General features: G+C 37.1%; 1 protein-coding gene across 2 annotated transcripts in view; it reads right to left on the bottom strand.

The window, feature by feature from the left end:
• Window positions 1–17,830, bottom strand: part of ghra (growth hormone receptor a) — a 307,719-nt gene that overhangs the window by 144,347 nt on the left and 145,542 nt on the right. For both annotated transcript variants that reach the window (XM_028805525.2, XM_028805524.2), the window contains exon 2: window positions 7,267–7,356. In XM_028805525.2, the coding sequence (XP_028661358.1) occupies window positions 7,267–7,345 (79 nt within the window). In that variant the 5' untranslated portion in view covers window positions 7,346–7,356. The remainder of the gene's footprint in view (window positions 1–7,266; window positions 7,357–17,830) is intronic.

Genomic DNA, 17,830 nt, shown 5'->3' with positions numbered 1-17,830 from the left:
GCTTGGCTTTCAGGATCTCAAAGAGAAGAGATTGTTAGCTTTCAGCTTCCTAAAAAGAGAGCAGCTCATCAGCTTTTTGGTTTTAGAGAGTGAACACGTTTCAGAGCATGCAGAAGACAGGAGATGAATACAAGTAGTTTTTAAAGGAAGGTGTAATCACTAGTGATTGGATTAAAGTCACTTCCAGTTACAGAACCAGTGTCTGCTTATGGGCCCATTATTTTGTCATTCACAGTTGGCACTCGTTGAATAATAGCTTTTTGCTTGGACTTTTTGCTGTGTCCATTTGGCACATACTGAGCTAAAGGAGCCTCTGCAAAGATGTCAGTTCAATTTTGATTTACACCTTTGTTATCACATGAAGTATAGGGCTGATCTTGGTGTTGTAAAAAGCTACAGTTAAGCCATTTTCTCAGGAATGCTGATGGGGGTGAAGCTGGATTTGTGCAGCCTTGTTAAATCTTAACTGGCCTTGTGTGCCACTAAAAACCTAGCAGAAATGCCCACTTTGTCCTGCACCATATTGTCCTGGTTTAGAGTGTCTGACTTGCACATTGATTTATTATTATTTTTCATTATTTTTACCCTTTCTTTACGTTTTGCCTATTTTTGAAATTTTATTCCTAAAACTAGCAACTGGACAGACACACAAATACACCGAGCCTAGTCCTTTTATTAAGGTGGAGTATCAATCAACATTGTATATAATGCTTTTCACATCTATCAACCTATTTTATTTAATGCCTTTCACATCTGGTTATCTATATCTATTTAATATAATACATACCATATATACTGTATCTATTATCTATCTTATATAATGTCTGTCATAGCCATCTATTTCTATTTTATAAAATGCCTCACACATCTATCTATCTGTCAATCAACCATTAGCTGCTGTTTACTTACTGTATCCATCTATAATTACTTTAATAAAGTTTCTTTCTGTATTAATCAGTCTGTAGCCTACTGGGCCCAGTCACGCAACAATATTACATTGAAGATGCACGACTCTCCAAGAATAACAACACAAAGTGCACTTGGTAGAGAACATCCAGTTTTACATTTCACTTGTCTCGCTCTTTGCTAAATATGCCCACTTTATTAATCAATACCAGATGTACTAGACTGTGGTTAGTGCTCTGCTAATTAGCAGCACAATTATATTCTGGATCTTGGTACAATCTAAGATGAGTAGACTCAGATGTTAACCTGTATTTAGGAGACTGGAGCAAATGAAAAATTTCATGAAGATGCTTGGTATCACTTTAATTTTTTATTTCTAAAGTAATGTTATCTGTGTAAGGAAACTTAGAATATAGGCGATTCCAAATATTCAATATCCCAACCAACAGAGCGCAAAGAAGATAAATATAATAAACAATACAGCCATAAGCAAAAATGTACAGAACACCGTCCATGAAGACTCAATAAAAGTAACAAATTAAAAACCTGCTTTGCATAATGTGCACAAGTAGCTACAATTTCAGAACAGTTACAATTAATCATCACAAATTTGGGAAATTATTTTCTCTTTCATATATGTTTTCCCTTACAGGTAATACCCTCTCTAGCATTGGAAGCCTATGCATTGCACTGTACATGTGTGTAAATATATTTTTCAGTGTTGCTGACTGGAACAGATTTCCACTTTGTGGTTAATAAAACCAATCCAAATCTGAATACAGGTATCATGCCAATTGCCTAACATAAAATGAGCATCATTATGTGTCAACACTGTTCTAAAATAAGCAGCCTGTACCTCTGCTAAACTTTCCAGTGTCTCAGATACTTCACACCGAGTCCACTGATCACATGACTATCCAAACTGGTGAAGGGCTTTGAGGTGGATATAAAACATTAACGTAACGGATATACTACCAATTTTACCCTTACGAGTATGTATTAAAATGATTATGTAGCCTAAATTTTGTTTCACATATTACAAATGTAAAACAGAACAAATAACAAAATGCATTACATTTAATTTACTCAAAGTGGTCCATCTTTTACTTTGAACAGACACCTTCAACATGCCTTTATAAGCACAAATTGCTGCGGCTTGAGCATTAGCAGATGACACTGGCTGCTACGGGTGTTTATAGAAAGTTTTCCTCATTTAGAACAATTACACACAGGCCACAGAATCATTTTAATTACTTTGGTCCCTTACTGCATATATTATTCATAATATTACTGAAATTATCACACTCAAACCTGTGGTTATGTTATGCTAAAAGTTCCTGGCATGTTAACAGACATGCTGTAAAATCATCTGCAAGTTTTGTTTTTTTTTTAATTTTTTTATTTGCTCTGTCTGGTCCTTCCTCTATTGCACAACATAAGAAGTATCGTTTTAAGATGTTGGATAGTTTAAATAAAGAATAAAAATATCAAGTTACTTTCATAAAGAATTGACTCAGTGATTAATTGTGCTGTTGTTAAAATCCGAGGCTCAAAATGTGTGCTGTCTTCTGTTTAGAGTGAAATTCTGGGCCATAAACTAAAGATTCATAATTTCAAAAATTACAAAAGAGTCTAACTAAAAATCTAGGCCCAGGAAAGGCCCTGGAGGATATTAAATTGGAGTAGAGTGATGGCAGACCAGGTTAACAAATAAAAAATGTTTAAATGGTTAACAGACAGAATGAAACCATCCATCCATCCATCCATTTTTCAACCCGCTATATCCTAACTACAGGGTCACGGGGGTCTGCTGGAGCCAATCCCAGCCAACACAGGGCACAAGGCAGGGAACCAATCCCGGGCAGGGTGCCAACCCACTGCAGGACACACACAAACACACCCACACACCAAGCACACACTAGGGCTTGAATGAATGAAACCCATTTAGGTAATTATAAAAATGATCAGCACCTCCCTCTCACTCCTCTATCCCTTAAAAAATCACAGTGCACTTTACAGAGGAAACCCTATTGCAGTATACCATAAACATACAATCTGAAAGGGAAAACTATTAATTAAATTTACACAACTGATTCAAATCAAATATTTTAACAAACCAACCTACGAAGGCCCCGGGTAAACAGGTTGTGGAACACTTCCCCGCTGGTCCTCTTCATTTCATGTACTCTTATGACGTGCACAATGAGAATACAACAAGTGTCCCTGCACTTGTGCCTTTTATAACACAGTCATGGGAGCAACAGTGAGATTGGAGCCAACCAGCAAGCAAACGAAAAACATAGTTTATAGAGACAGAGATACTAGAGTATGTAATATGAGCCTATTAACAAATGAAGTGTCAGGAATATCTCAGATTCAGAACACAATATGATGAATACAATAAGCGCTGTTTATCATATACAGATGTCGATATTTGTAAGCACTTTCTCCTTTTACCATTATATTCACAGATAGTGTTGTCTGCAACTGGGCCGCTTTTTTCTGCTTACAGACATGTTGGTAGGATGACACTTTGCAGAGTGGTATCTTGTTAGCCCACTTTTTTTACTTTTAGAAAAAGTAAATTATGTGAGTCTTTAAATCATTGCAGCTACAACTGAAGTGTTTCTGCTCTTTCTTTGTTTTTACTGAAGCAGAATTCTGGTCACTGCTTTCCGTTAATATATGTTTTCTGGATTCCTGACTGCTTTTCCTAATGCTTTAGTACTTTAATTTTCTTTTATAGAGTAATATGGATCTACATTTTCATATTCTAATGACTTAATGTGACAGTAGTCAGGACCCCTCCATTCTGTTCTGGGTACTGACGTCACAGCTGATTTAAATGCCTGTTTGGGGGGACACATGAGCTTTGTTGCCTTTCAGGGTATATGCTCTAAAGTTGGAGAGGGTGATAAACCATCTGATTTGATGTGATGGATTACATTTTTCTTGAACTGTAGATTTGAAAATAACAACATTTTAATGGTAGGATAAATTAGTAGAAAACATGCAAACATATTTGAATATAAAACATCTTCTATGGACAAACATGCAAATCTGTACATGCAACACATAAAGGGGACATTATGTAAGTTAGGAATCAGCTCGGGATGGTTTGCCAGTCCATTGCAAGACCTAATCTAATCAATTTAGACCCACCAGTTAGCTTAACACATCTGTCCTTGAGGATCCAGGGTGGGATTTGGGGGATGAGTTCTGGAGAAAAATCTGCAAAGATCAGGGATAACCCACAACGAAAATGACCAGGCATGAGATTTGAGCCCAAGATGCTGGATTCTTGATGCAAACTATTACACTAGCATGTCCCCATAATTAGATTAGATTACATTACATAAACTTTAGTAATCCCAAGGGGAAATTCAGATGCATGCAGCAGAGGAAACATAAAAAAACAAATCATACAATTGATCAATCAATCAATAATTTATATTGTGAAGAAATTTCAAAATTAACTTAAAATTGCAAAATAAATGTTGTTTGGTACATAGGGAGGAAGCAATGAATTTCCTGAAAGCAGCGGGCAGAAAAGATCCACAGAGGTGCTTCTTAGCCCACCATGGTGAAATGAGTCTGTGGCTAAAAGTGCTCCAAGAGACTGCCTCCTGGAGGGGATGGAGGGGAATTTTCATGACGGCATCTAGTTTTACCACCATCCTCTTTTCCACAGCAGTTTCCAGTGTGTCCAGGGTTAGCCTTGTGATGGAACAGGCTTTCCTGATGAGTTTGTTGAGGCATTATGCATCGTTTGAGCTCAAATTGCTTTCCCAGGAGACCACAGCATAGAACAATTCTCTCTAAATAAATATCTTAATCTATCTATATATAAAAGCCAAATACCACTGACTCACTCATCGCGAAATCTCCCAAACGATGAGGACTTGGGACTTGAAATTTGGAATGTAGGTTACCCTTGGCCCATAAGTGCTCGCTAAGAAAAGGTTTTAAAAATTTTGTGGTCCAAGCACGACATTTCATATAGTTTTTTAGACCCATTTGTATGTCTGTCCAATTTTCACAAGAGAACTACTTAACAGATTTAGATCGGGTTTTTTCCTATAATTTGCTTGAACATTCCGTTGATTTAGCGACTTTCTCATCGCGCTCATAGTTCGCTTGCAGTACCAATTTATTAGAGCAAATCCAAGAGAGATTCATCAGGTTGCGGGGCCCTCCTTACTCCTGCGTATGCCTCGGGGCGTAACCTTAACTCCGCTTAGTTAGCAAACGAGAGAATTACTTAACGGATTTAGATCTTTTTTTTTTTTATAATTTACTTGAACTTTACGGTTGATTTTGCAACTTCTCTCATCGCGCTAGGAATCATAGTTCGCTTAAAGGAGCAATATATTTGTACTAATCCGAGACAGAGGCTGCGGGCCGAGGGGAGGGAGAAATGTGACGTCAGGAGTAGGGAGCAGACCAGGGCCCCCCTCACTGTCCTGTTTCACTAATACATGGGCAAAGCCGCGGGGGATGGCTAGTATAATATAAAAAGTTCTGATTTCCTTTATATTTCTTTTATATATATATATATATATTTATACTTAATAATTTACATTTTCACTGTTTCAGTCTTCAACAAATGAGTGAATGCAGTTTTATAAGATTTTGTTAATATGTATTCTTTACAGATGTTTCAGTTGAAATTATAGATTATTTTATATGTATTTTTTTAAATGTTGTTAATTTACTTGGGTAATGATGGTAAGCTATCAAAATTATTTGTGTTGGTTTAGTTTTTCTCAGTCTAGAGTCTTTAACGTAACAAGTTTAACTGTTGCTTTCAATGTGTTTTTGAAATGTACTTGGCAGCAGACTTCTTTATTACATCAGATATTTTCCATTTTTCTAGACAGTAGAATATGCTACTTTTGTAGGCAGTGTTAGAATAGGTAATATGTGCAAGAATATGTATTTGTAATATTTCTCTTTATTGATTATCATGAAAAAGCAACTGCTATACATTGCACATGGGGCTTAATTGCCATATTATTTAAAATTGCACGATAACATCATCAAACCGTAATCAAACAAAAAGTTCAACTTTACTGAGCTATTTGTTATATTTGCTTTCAGAAAGTTAGGGAGACTTGGAAGAAGAACACCCTGGGGGAACACTAGGCTAATACCAGCCTTGCTCGCTTGTTTGAGCATGTTCATCTTATCTGCTAATATTGCCCTATGGCCATTATTTAACTGTAGCAACTGTGATGAAATTAAAACATGTCAAAAGAGAGGAGAAACATATCAATAAGACAGCGGAGCAGTGTGTAAGTCATGTGTGTTGCTTTTTTATGTTTTTGGTCTTAACAAGCTTGCACCCAAAAGCTAAAGCAAAGCTCTTAATGATCAGAGTCCATTATAAGTTTCACATAGAGACAATTACCTTCAGGCATTCAAGTCTTTTTTAATTTAATTTTCAAATACATTGCACTGAGACTATCTGCGTCAATCATGCAAGGACTGTACATACTAAAATGTTCACCAAAAATCATCTCTGACAACTTTCATTTTTATGATATTCTTTCAACTTCCTCCCTCATCCTAAAAATGTGCAGGTTAAGTTAATTAACGACTCTGAATTGGCCCAGTTTCAATGACTGCAGGTGTGTATGTCTGTCCTTCAGCAAACTAATGTCTCAATCCTGAGTTAGAAAATGGATGGATGAAAATTCTTTGTAATGTAGGGTGAGGTTTATCCAGTTTCAAGCTATGCCTCACTTGACACAGTGGGAGGAGTAAAGGAAGAAAAGATACACAGCCATATTAAAAAATAAAAAAATAAATCTTCTTTACCCACCTACAGCTCGAAAATCGGGTCACTTTTTTCTTTTCTTTTTTTATCCTATGCATGAAGCTCAGACTTTTTTCTCCTCTCGTCCACACAGGTTCACTGTCCTTCTTGTCAACTGAATTTGTATTCCAGACTTTATTAGCTTCCATTATGTCTGGTAGCTCTGACTGCTGCTTCCTAGGCACTCTCGCCCAAACTGCCTTGTCACAGAGATGGGTGCCTTGGGTTTTCACATCATTTGCCTCTCATAAGTCACTGTTCTATGACACATGCAAACACCCTTCTCCTCAAGTGATCCCAAATGGCAGCTACTGCTGGAGCCTCGTGCACTTTATGCCAACATAACCTCACCTGGCAGTTCCAAATACCATTGATCAATCTTTCAAAATACTATAAACACTCTTATGTTACCTTATACTTAGGATGACACGATGATTCTATTCCTAGAAACAGTATTGAATCTATTTATAACCACTGCTTTATTAATCATTTGCACGTAATGCATTTTAATGTTTATAATATTATGATTTGAAATTACTTACCTTTTATAGTAATAACCTCATCTGCAGCAAGACAGCCAATGCTGCTTATAAGCCAGAGGAAAATCCACTGTGTTGCCATTGTGACAAATCCTGTAACAGAAATAAGACAAATGAGTTTATTTGAACCTTTCTTGCCGCTTAAAAAAATTAACCAATACAAAATGGCACAGCTGAACTGTACTGAAAAGTGTACTACTAAAGGTCTGCAAAGCATAAAATGCTGCAACCTGCTGAAAATGTGCAGTATAGAATAGAACAGCATTTATGTAGTATTGGAGTCTTGCATAGTGAACACTTTAAATTATTTAATGAATGTAAGGTGGGGACTGAAACAACATCCTTTTAAGTTACAGTTCAACATCCCACCCAACAGGCCGCACTGCCCTTTATGGGAAGTAAAGTAATCACTTTAATATGAAGAAGAATGGTATGGTAGTACAGTGTTGCTGGCTGTCAGATCCAGCGTCCATGGTTCAAATCCCATGATTGGTTGTTGTCTATGTGTGGTGGCACAAGATAAAGCATACAGGAAAAATGTGCAAAGTGACAAATACACACACATTCAAGGCATCACATTTTCTGCCAGGTGGTCATGTTAGGCATAATGTATTTGAAATTGTCTTAACAGCAGGAAGGCTAGTGAGTTGTTTTGTTCTCAGAAACTTGATGAAGTGACACAAAGTTTTGCCTGAAAGTGTACTACTTTTAAGTTTGCACCTTGTAATGGCATGCCTACTGCTTTAAAAAAAAGTCTGTGTGGCACTAAAACTGTCCAAACCAAAAGATATGTTCATTTTAATTGCAGCTTGCAACATTTAATACTGACAAAGGAGGGGTGCCGCAATTTGAATTCTTGCAAGGAATTGCACCTAATATGGCGCTATACATTGCACTGTACAATTACCACATTATTTTAATTATTTTGTATTTTCTCTCTATTTGTGTGTAGGGTTTCACATTATATATAATGTTTTCTTTCGCCAGTTTGGTTTTGTCACATTTTCTTTTTTCATTTTTATTATTTTTATTAAAAAGTTATTTCCAGTACATAAATCTTTTCAGTGGTATATTCACAAGAGATCTGTATATCAAAATTGAAGAAAAAAATTGTATACCACATATGTAATGGAGAAATTATTACAAAGGAGGGTTCACCCTGTATAAATATTTAAACATTGCTCATTACCATTTTATATTTAAATTTATCACAGTACAGTTTTCTCTGTGTGCTTTTTTTTCGTGTACACAATGTGTAAGTCGCATGTTATCTCTATTTTAAGAGGTCTTCAACCACATATACTCCATTTCTCTATCCACATCCCAAACAATGTGTGGTTAATTGCTAAATCTTGGGCTATGTCACATCATTTATTTTACAACCTTCATTTACAGGGTTGTACAGTGCCAGCTCCATCAGGCAGCAAGCTATATTGGCTGTCATAAAAAGGGGCAGACATGGTTAGGCTGGAAGGTTCACATGCAGTCTCTAAACATGCCCAGTGATTTTTTAGTCATTTAAGCTGACATAGACCAGTGACAAAATCAGCAGCGCCTGTCGTCAAGTCCGACATACCCCATGACTAAAAGTATTGTAATGCGGCATTGGCTTTACTTAGCTTGGAGTGAATGTGTCTTTGTAGCATACATGAGTAGGCCTTTCCAAGGACTTGCATTTTCTCTTGACTCCCCTTTCTGCCTTGTGCCCAGTGTTGCCAGGACTGCCTCCGGCAACTCAAAACTCTGAACTGAATTAAGCAGGTCTGAAAATGTTTATTACAGTACATATGTTTGCATATAGTACTTTTTTAATCCTCTCACATAACCAAAGACATTTGTGTCAGGTAAATTGGTGATTTTAAATTGGTCTTGTATGGCTGTGCTGAGTGGGGTTTGTTGTGGTCAATAATAAGAAAGAAACAAAGAAAGAAAAAGAAAACTGAACCTCACTTTTTTTTTGTTAATGAGAAACGCCACTGCTGTTTAGGGAAATTTCTAAATTTAAAAACACTGACCATAAAAAAGATTGTGATTTTTGTATTTGAGTTAAAGCATTTAAAATGATGCATGAGATGTCATTGATGCAAAGAACAAATGTACAAAATTAAACAAATGCTCAGATAACACTAATTTAATTTTGGCACACCCAGCAGCATTTCTTAAGTATGCACATGTAGCTTTACAGAAGTAGCAGGAAGTGAAATGCAGGTTTTCAAATCATCTAATTTACATTATCAGTGTACTGAAGACAACACTTTACAGAAACTGGGCAAATTATGAGCCCACAAAGAGCAAAGACCAAGACCGAGACCTAAAAGACCAACTGACCATTTCACAGAATGCATGCTACTAACAACAAACATTCACCATGTAATTTACAGCTATTATACAATATACAAAAATCAGGGCTGCTTCACAATTAAAGGACATTCAAATGCTCAGATCTGGTCTGACTTGAAATCTGTTGGGACTGGCAATTAAGTATCCTGTATCTATATGGTCATAGCAAGACTTAGTGAGTAACAACATTAGATTAATATTTTAAACTACTGAACTAAATATTTCCTTAATATGTAGAAGCACTTAAATTAGGATAAATGTATAGTAAATATTATTAAAATGCTTTGAAAAAAATGTTGTTACAGTAATCCCTCGCTACTTCGCGGTTCACTTTTCGCAGATTCACGACTTCGCGGGTTTTTAAATACAAGTGATTGCCCGCCTATCGCGGAAGTTATGTTCCAGACCCATCAGCAACAGGAGAAAATCCGCGATATAGAAAGACCATATAAATAAACATTTTTATAGTTTAAGCCTTAAAATACCCATCCCACATGCTTTAAACACATGTAAACTTATAAAACACACTTTGTTAACACATATGATATGTGGATGTCGGGCTAAGGATATGAGTAACATCTCACTATTATAAAACATTTTAACTTCACGCAAGACAAGACAGTGAGACAGGAAAATTGGTGATGTACAGGCTTAAAATTATTGACACGCAGAGCGACAAGCAGCACAAAGTCCACTTCTCCTTAGCGTTCATTCAGCTCCCCACCCCCTTGACAATGCGAAGTGGCAGGAGCGTACTGTGCTTCCAGGGAGGGGTGGTTTGAGCGAAGGTGCGTTCAGCTCTCACACACCCACACACACACACACACACACTCCTCCTTCCAAACGCGCAGAGCGACAAGCAGGCATTTTGGCAGAAGCAGCACAAAGTCCATTTCTGCTCTGCTGAGAGTTCAGCTGCCCCCCTTCACAAAGCGCGTGCAGACACATTGACGTCTGATCGCTGCGTGCAGTGTGCAGTGTTGGTCTGAGGTGTTTAAGAATGTAGAAAGTGTTTAAGAGCATAGGAAGTGTTTATAAGAGTGTGGGAAAGGTTAACAAGAGAGTGAGAAAGGTTTATATGAGTGTGGGAAGCGTTTATAAAGCCTTAAAATATGTATAAATAATAAAATAAATATAGGTCGCTACTTCGCGGATTTTCACCTATCGCGGGGGGCTCTGGAACGTAACCCCCGCGATAGGTGAGGGATTACTGTACTTGTGTCTCATAATCCACAAGGTATTTATTCAGTCGAATGCTGACAACATCCAAAATGTATGCATTTTTTGCTATAATACTGTAAATAAATATGTTTGGAAAATATAAACAATGCCTGAAAGTAAAGCTCATTTAAATGGGATCAAGCCTCTGAATAGAAGACACCCCCTCCCCCCACCAGCCCACTTCCCATTCACTGGTCAAGAGCCCTGTCTTCAATTCAAAATTTAATTGAATGCGCTTCACTTTTGTGCACTGGTCTTATTTTACAGAAGAATTTATTTAACAATATTTTAGCAAAAAATATATGCATTTTGGATGTTGTGAGCATACAACTAGGTAACTGACATGTGGATTATGCGACAAGAGGAAATGTTAATTTTTTCATGGACCTTCTAATAATGTATGCTGCTCTTCAGTACTGGCCCTCACTAACCCCCGCAGAGGCCCCGAGGTAAGTAACAGATAAAACAAATATTATTTTTGAGTGTATTCCTTTAATACCAATGATAACGTAGTCTAATAGTATTTAATGGCTGCAAAAATGTATTACAGTAAATATTGTAAATCAGAAATATATGAATTATTGTGACTCATCAGATTTTTCCATTGCTCTATATCATTTGTAAAAAAAAAAAAAAAAAAAACATCATGCTGCTATATCAACATGAAGAATGATCAAAACATTATGTGACATTTATTTCAAAGAATAATGTACATACATTGTTTTTATGTCCATTCTCCTTTAAATAAACATCGGACAATTGTTCCAATGTTCACCTATGATGTGATTAAGTTTTGGATTCATTTTATTCTGGAGTATTGGAATGTAATCAAATATCCTTCCCTCAGGTTTATTTTGATTTTTGTCAACTGATGAAATCAAAGTTGATTTCTAGAATTATTTTCAAATTCTCACACACACACACACACACACACTTTCTGACACTGAAATATTTTACCATTAGCTTACAATTTTGGAGTACATAGTGTAGATGTTCAATCTATGCAAATGTTTCCACTCAAAACTGAGTAATCCTGAAGAGAGTTTCATTTGAATAGCAATTTTTTAGATGGTTAACTGTTGATCGGTTAGAATTCTTTGTCTTGCCTTTTCAAATTGATCACTGCATAATATAGAAGGTCAAACTCAATGTGGGTCACCTTTACTCTTTACTCTTTCTCAGCCATCTTGGAATTCCTTTATCCATCTTCAAAGACAGTTGTAACATCACTGCTCTTATTTATAATCTATTTTAATTATGATGGATGAAGAAATGTCTGTCTTTAACATGCATTTTTCACCACAGGTATAAGCAGTGGGTTAAATTTTCTCATTTGTACTGTACATACCTCAGTGAAGCTCACTGCCTATATATAGTCATATTTAGCAAACAAAATCTTTTTGACCAGACCATGCAATTCATCTCTTCTACACATACATCTGTTCTGAAATTGACAAATGATTACAATATTATCATCTACTTCATGTGCCTGGTAAGCAAAAATGAAAAGATATTTATGATTGAACAGTTTAAAGTATGCAGGTCAAGTACTTGTAACAGCACGTACTGATACGTTGACATGGCCCGGTCAATACTCATATGCGACTTGCTCAGGGTCAAATGCTGAGTCACTGCAGGAGAGTGAACTGATGATCTCATTGTTTACAGTCACTACACCACATAACATAGCTAAGAGTAAGCTCTTCTAAATAATTATTTCCATTTGTGCCTTCATACCTACCTCTGTAAGTAACTGAATCTACTTCCCTTACTGCTCAACTCTTACAACATTCATGGCTAAAATATATGCCCTCCAGCATCCTGGACATGTGGCATGTTTCTCTCCTAAAATCCTCTAGTTTTCCTCCTGTGATTGTGTCCACGAATGTAGCCTCAGTGGTGTCTATTCTACTGTACAGACACTGCATACCACCCTATACCACCTCAAACCGCCTGCAATCCCAACCTCAACACAGTACAATTATTTAAGATTATTTAGAATTCAAAAACATATGCTCTAATCCAATTTCAGATCCTGCTTATTGTATTTCCATTTAGTGTTGAGCCTGAGCTTATCCCGGCAGTGCCAGTTCATTAGCAGGTACATGTATATCGCTGCATTTAGAACCATTAATCCTAGCTGCAGGAAAACCAGTTGCCTGAACAAAAACCCTGCAAACCAGCCTTGAACCATCTTTCAGTAACATGTCTTGTTTGTTATAATTTAGACAGACATGATTTGATACTGACACCTATCCATCTATATGTTTTCTGCATTCAGTCTTTTGATTGCTGTATAAAATAATGGTTTTAAAATCAAACTCTGATCTTCAAAGGCAAGGAATTATTTTAATCTTAAATTGGAGGCAAAAAACATACCCAAAAGTAAACTTGACTGCAATCTAGAAAACACACTACTTTGAATAACAAATAATTACCAAGTAAGACAGAACCAAAACTATACTCTTTGCAAACCCATCATTTCCAATGCATTCTCCTATAAGATGCAAGGAATGTTCCAGTGTTGAAAGCGATGTCTCCAAATCATAGACAGGTGTGAGCACGATCTGATTGTTATCATTAAATTACAGGAGACGCTCATCTTGGAGTCTTTTATTTCTCACTTTATTGTACCTTATAATCAGGATGCACATTTTAATTACATTATCTAATTACTTGTATGGACACCCAGTTCTTGCAGAAGATCAACAATAGAAACATTTTGCCAAGAACCATTGTGGGAGGCACCAGGCCTGAAGCTGTAGATAATTATGTTATCAAACAAACCTTGGTAGGAAAATACTGTAATTGGCAGAAAAGAAAACACCTTTAAGACGTGGTAGAATGGGAGATTTGCAGAATGAACATGCAGCTTCCAAATTTGTAGAAATCATATGATGCAATCTTGGCAACGTGGACCTGAATCTCAAAGGATTGTTTCCAACATCTGGTGGAATTCATGTCACAAAGAACGGAGTCTGTTTTGGCAGCAAAAGCAGGCCCTACACAGTATTAGTCCTGTATAGTGGTCCTAAGAATTTGCTACGTGAGTGATATTTATGTATATACATATTCACTGTAAGTTTAAGATACTGCCATAAATAATGAATATAGAAGCAAAAAGGCATAATGGAGAACTACAGTAAAGATATGCTTTAACCTTGAAATAAAAATTCCATATAAGAAATCTCATTAACAGTTCATCTTTTATTACAAAACGCAAAGAAAACTGAAGATGTACTCAATAATAGTATCATGCTTTTAAAGTGGTTTCTGAGTAATGTAATAACTAGTAACTGTATTTAATAAAACAAAAACTCAAGCTGGGCAGAAAGAAAGCCACTGATGATAGATAGATAGATAGATAGATAGATAGATAGATAGATAGATAGATAGATAGATAGATAGATAGATAGATAGATAGATAGATAGATAGATAGATAGATAGATAGATAGATAGATAGATAGATAGATAGATAGGCTGACTTAATTGTTCCCAAGGGGAGATTAAAACATTACTTAAGCTCAAGAAAAAAAAGTAAAAATATCTATATACTGTATATGAAATAGAATGTCTTTCTGAATGTTCCCTATACAATCCTACACCCTTTGACTGACCTGGACCAAATTTTGCACGCTGTCTACGACCATACAACCAAGATAGACTACTTTGGAACCCAAAACTTTGATCCTGGATTTTTTCCCCCTTTGTGTTACATTTTACACACCAGGACCAACTGCTGCCTTAGAGCAAGTAAGATTTCCTAAACAGACTGAAGCCAGATGAGCAGACAACCTGAGCAGAGCTTAACGTGCTGCTTCTATCTACTGTAACATAAAAAGGAGTATTGTGTGCTTTTACAGGGGAGTGCTGGATGAGGCTTGATTGAGGGTGGAAATGCAGCACAACAAAAAAACAGAATCAAAGAGTTCTTGTTTATCTTCTGTTTTGTCACTTTTTCTTCACAATTTAAGCACTAAGAACTGTCCACCTAGAACAGAACGAGTCTAACAGCATTCATGGTTAAAACCCAGAAAGGTGTTACTTCAATTCTGGAATCCAATAAAACCCAAAAAGAACAAATTCTCAACTCAGGATAGCAGTAACATTGATAGAAAGGCAGTGTAGAAGACAGATGGGACAGCTAGCAATAATAACAGGGTCACCATTTAAAAAATACATTAAACCTAAGCAATGTTTCCTTAACCCATTCTACAAATACACCTAGACAACACCGAGCACTTCAAGTAGTACATTATTATAAGAAACAAACAATCCCTCAAACTAAATAAGAACTTCTAGCTTGAATAAGAGCTTCTCCTGTCAATCACACGCTGGTAGGTGGGAGTAGGATGTGGTCAGATCTTCAGAACCTTTAATAAACAAACCTTTAATATGCAATACAACAGCCAATGTCTACTAGTCAAAAAGCACTTCTTTCTGGGGTCTAAAGTCTCCAGTGGTTGCTGTTTTGTGTGCTGCAACGGCAGTAACCTTCATTCTTTAGAATTCAGCAAAGTAAACATTAACTACCCAACGTATCTTTTTAGTCAGTGTCAGTGTCAGGGAGTACATACAAATTAGATTCGTTTATATCTATAAAAAAGTCTCAGAAAAGGAATATCCATGTTTTTAACATTCATATAACTGCAGGAGGAGACATTGGTCCAGACTAGCGGAGCTCCCTTCACTAACTAAATGCCGAAATAGCATGCATCCATAAAACTCAAGGCAGCTGGATAATTGAGTTTTCCCCACAAATATCCTTCTTGCTGGCTTCTAAAATATAGTCTCTTCTCTGAAAAATGATTACTACAAGAAGCCAAGCATTAAAATTTAAAACAAACATCAAACGAAAAAGAGAAACATAATTTCCAGATTAGGGCGGCATGGTGGCGCAGTGGAAGCGCTGCTGCCTCGCAGTAAGGAGACCTGGGTTCGTTTCCCGGGTCCTCCCTGTGTGGAGTTTGCATGTTCTCCCCTTGTCTGCGTGGATTTCCTCCGGGTGCTCCAGTTTCCTCCCACAGTCCAAAGACAAGCAGGTTAGGTGCATTGGCGATCCTAAATTGTCCCTAGTGTGTGCTTGGTGTGGGTGTGCATGTGCCCTGCGGTGGGCTGGCGCCCTGCCTGGGGTTTGTTCCTGCCTTGTGCCCTGTGCTGGCTGGGATTGGCTCCAGCAGACCCCCGTGACCCTGTGGTAGGATATAGTGGGTTGGACGATGACTGACGGACTAATTTCCAGATTAGTATCTCTAGGACTGTTGCTCAAGAGTAAGCTAATTTGCAGAGTACCACCATGATATAAACAACCCTAATTTTTATATAGTGCTTTTATATAATGAAGACCCTTTCCAAGTATTTCACAAATACAAAATAGTAGTTTAATTGATCAGACACATTTTTATGCACCTTTCTCAAATCTCCAGCGGTCTAGGTTGAATGCCCTGCCTTGCAGCTATGTGTGTGAAGTTTGCACAGTTGCAGTATGTCAGGAACGGGCTGATGTTCTTCTCAGGTACTTGCATTAATCTGCATTTTCCCCAGGCTCCTTGGCCTGTTGTTTGGCAATGTTTACATGGCATTAGTCACATGAAGAGGGGGCTGGAGACATAAAAAGCAGAGTCTAGGATAGAGCCTTCAAGTCTAGCATTTCCATGCTTGCCTTTGTGACAGCCATATCCTGATGCGCCCCTTGATCTAGTACTTTGGACTTCTTGATCCTCGGTCTGTTTTGGGATTTTTCCAAGTTTTGCGCAGTGATTTTGAAACTTGTTTTTTGCCTTGTGCTTTCTGGAAACATTTGCTCGTACCTTTTGCCTTATATACATTTAACCTCCTTTCTGTATTTCATACCCTGCTTTTTGGAATACAGTACAGACTTATTGAAATAAATCACTTAACCTTTAAACATATTTGGTTTCTTATGGGTTCTCCTGGATCTGCATACTATTCTGGGTTGACACAGTTGGTCACACTTTATGATGTGATGCATCATGGTACAGTCAAAAAGTTGTTTCTGTAGGCATGCTTACATGACGTACATCTGACACTCTTGTCTTCATATTTATTGACTGATTTACCTCTAATACAAAATGGACAGAACTACTAAATGTTTTCTTGTTCAGTACACCAGTAACATCTCAGCACAAAACCATTAATATATATTCAATAAATGTCCAAACCCATAAATCCATATAAGGAAATGAATATCCCAAAAAGGTCCAAAGAATCTGTACCTTCAGCATCAAGTTTAAAATACAGTAAGTACCAAACTTGTCCAGGAAGCCAGCCCATGGCAAGGCACACTGACTACACAAGGTCAATCACTTCTTAGGGATTTGGAAGGAAAACAGGAGTACCCAGAGGTAATGTGCATGAGTGCCACAAAACCAGACTGGGCCAGGATTCAAATGCAATCGCTTGGAGCTGTGAGGCAGTAGCACTAAAGAGCACCACATGCTGTCGTTCTCCTATAAAATACTTCCCATGATGTGAAGTAAAACACACTGAGAAGTGATCGCATATCTCCAGCTGCATAACGTTGAGATGTGACATAATAAACAAAGAGGCAAAACAGACATAAGCAGAAAGTTAAACCTTCACACACTCACACAGACGGTCAATGAAACTTTGAATCCCATGTATCTAATATAGCATCACATAATGACCCTATACTGTAAAGAGAAGGGCATTTTGAGAACTGAACATATCAGGGATCCACCTTACTCAAATTACATAGTCAATGAACATTTATCCTGAAGTGAATGTGTCTGACACTGAACACAGCTGTAATGACAACTTTGAAGAAGACAATTTGCCTTGAGAAAATAAAAAATCTCGAGATCTGCACAAGATTCCAGTGGCATAAAAAAAATCGGACTACTTTGAAGACTGACTAAAGTGAAGTTAAAAATATGACACAAACGTGAGAACAAACTGTTGTTTCCTACAAAGTGCAAGAATACATTGGTGAGAAGCACTATACTCATAAATACAGTGATCCCT

This window comes from Erpetoichthys calabaricus, chromosome 7, assembly GCF_900747795.2.
Source record: "Erpetoichthys calabaricus chromosome 7, fErpCal1.3, whole genome shotgun sequence".
In the NCBI taxonomy this organism is placed as follows: domain Eukaryota; kingdom Metazoa; phylum Chordata; class Cladistia; order Polypteriformes; family Polypteridae; genus Erpetoichthys; species Erpetoichthys calabaricus.
This window is presented reverse-complemented; position numbering and strand designations above follow the sequence as displayed.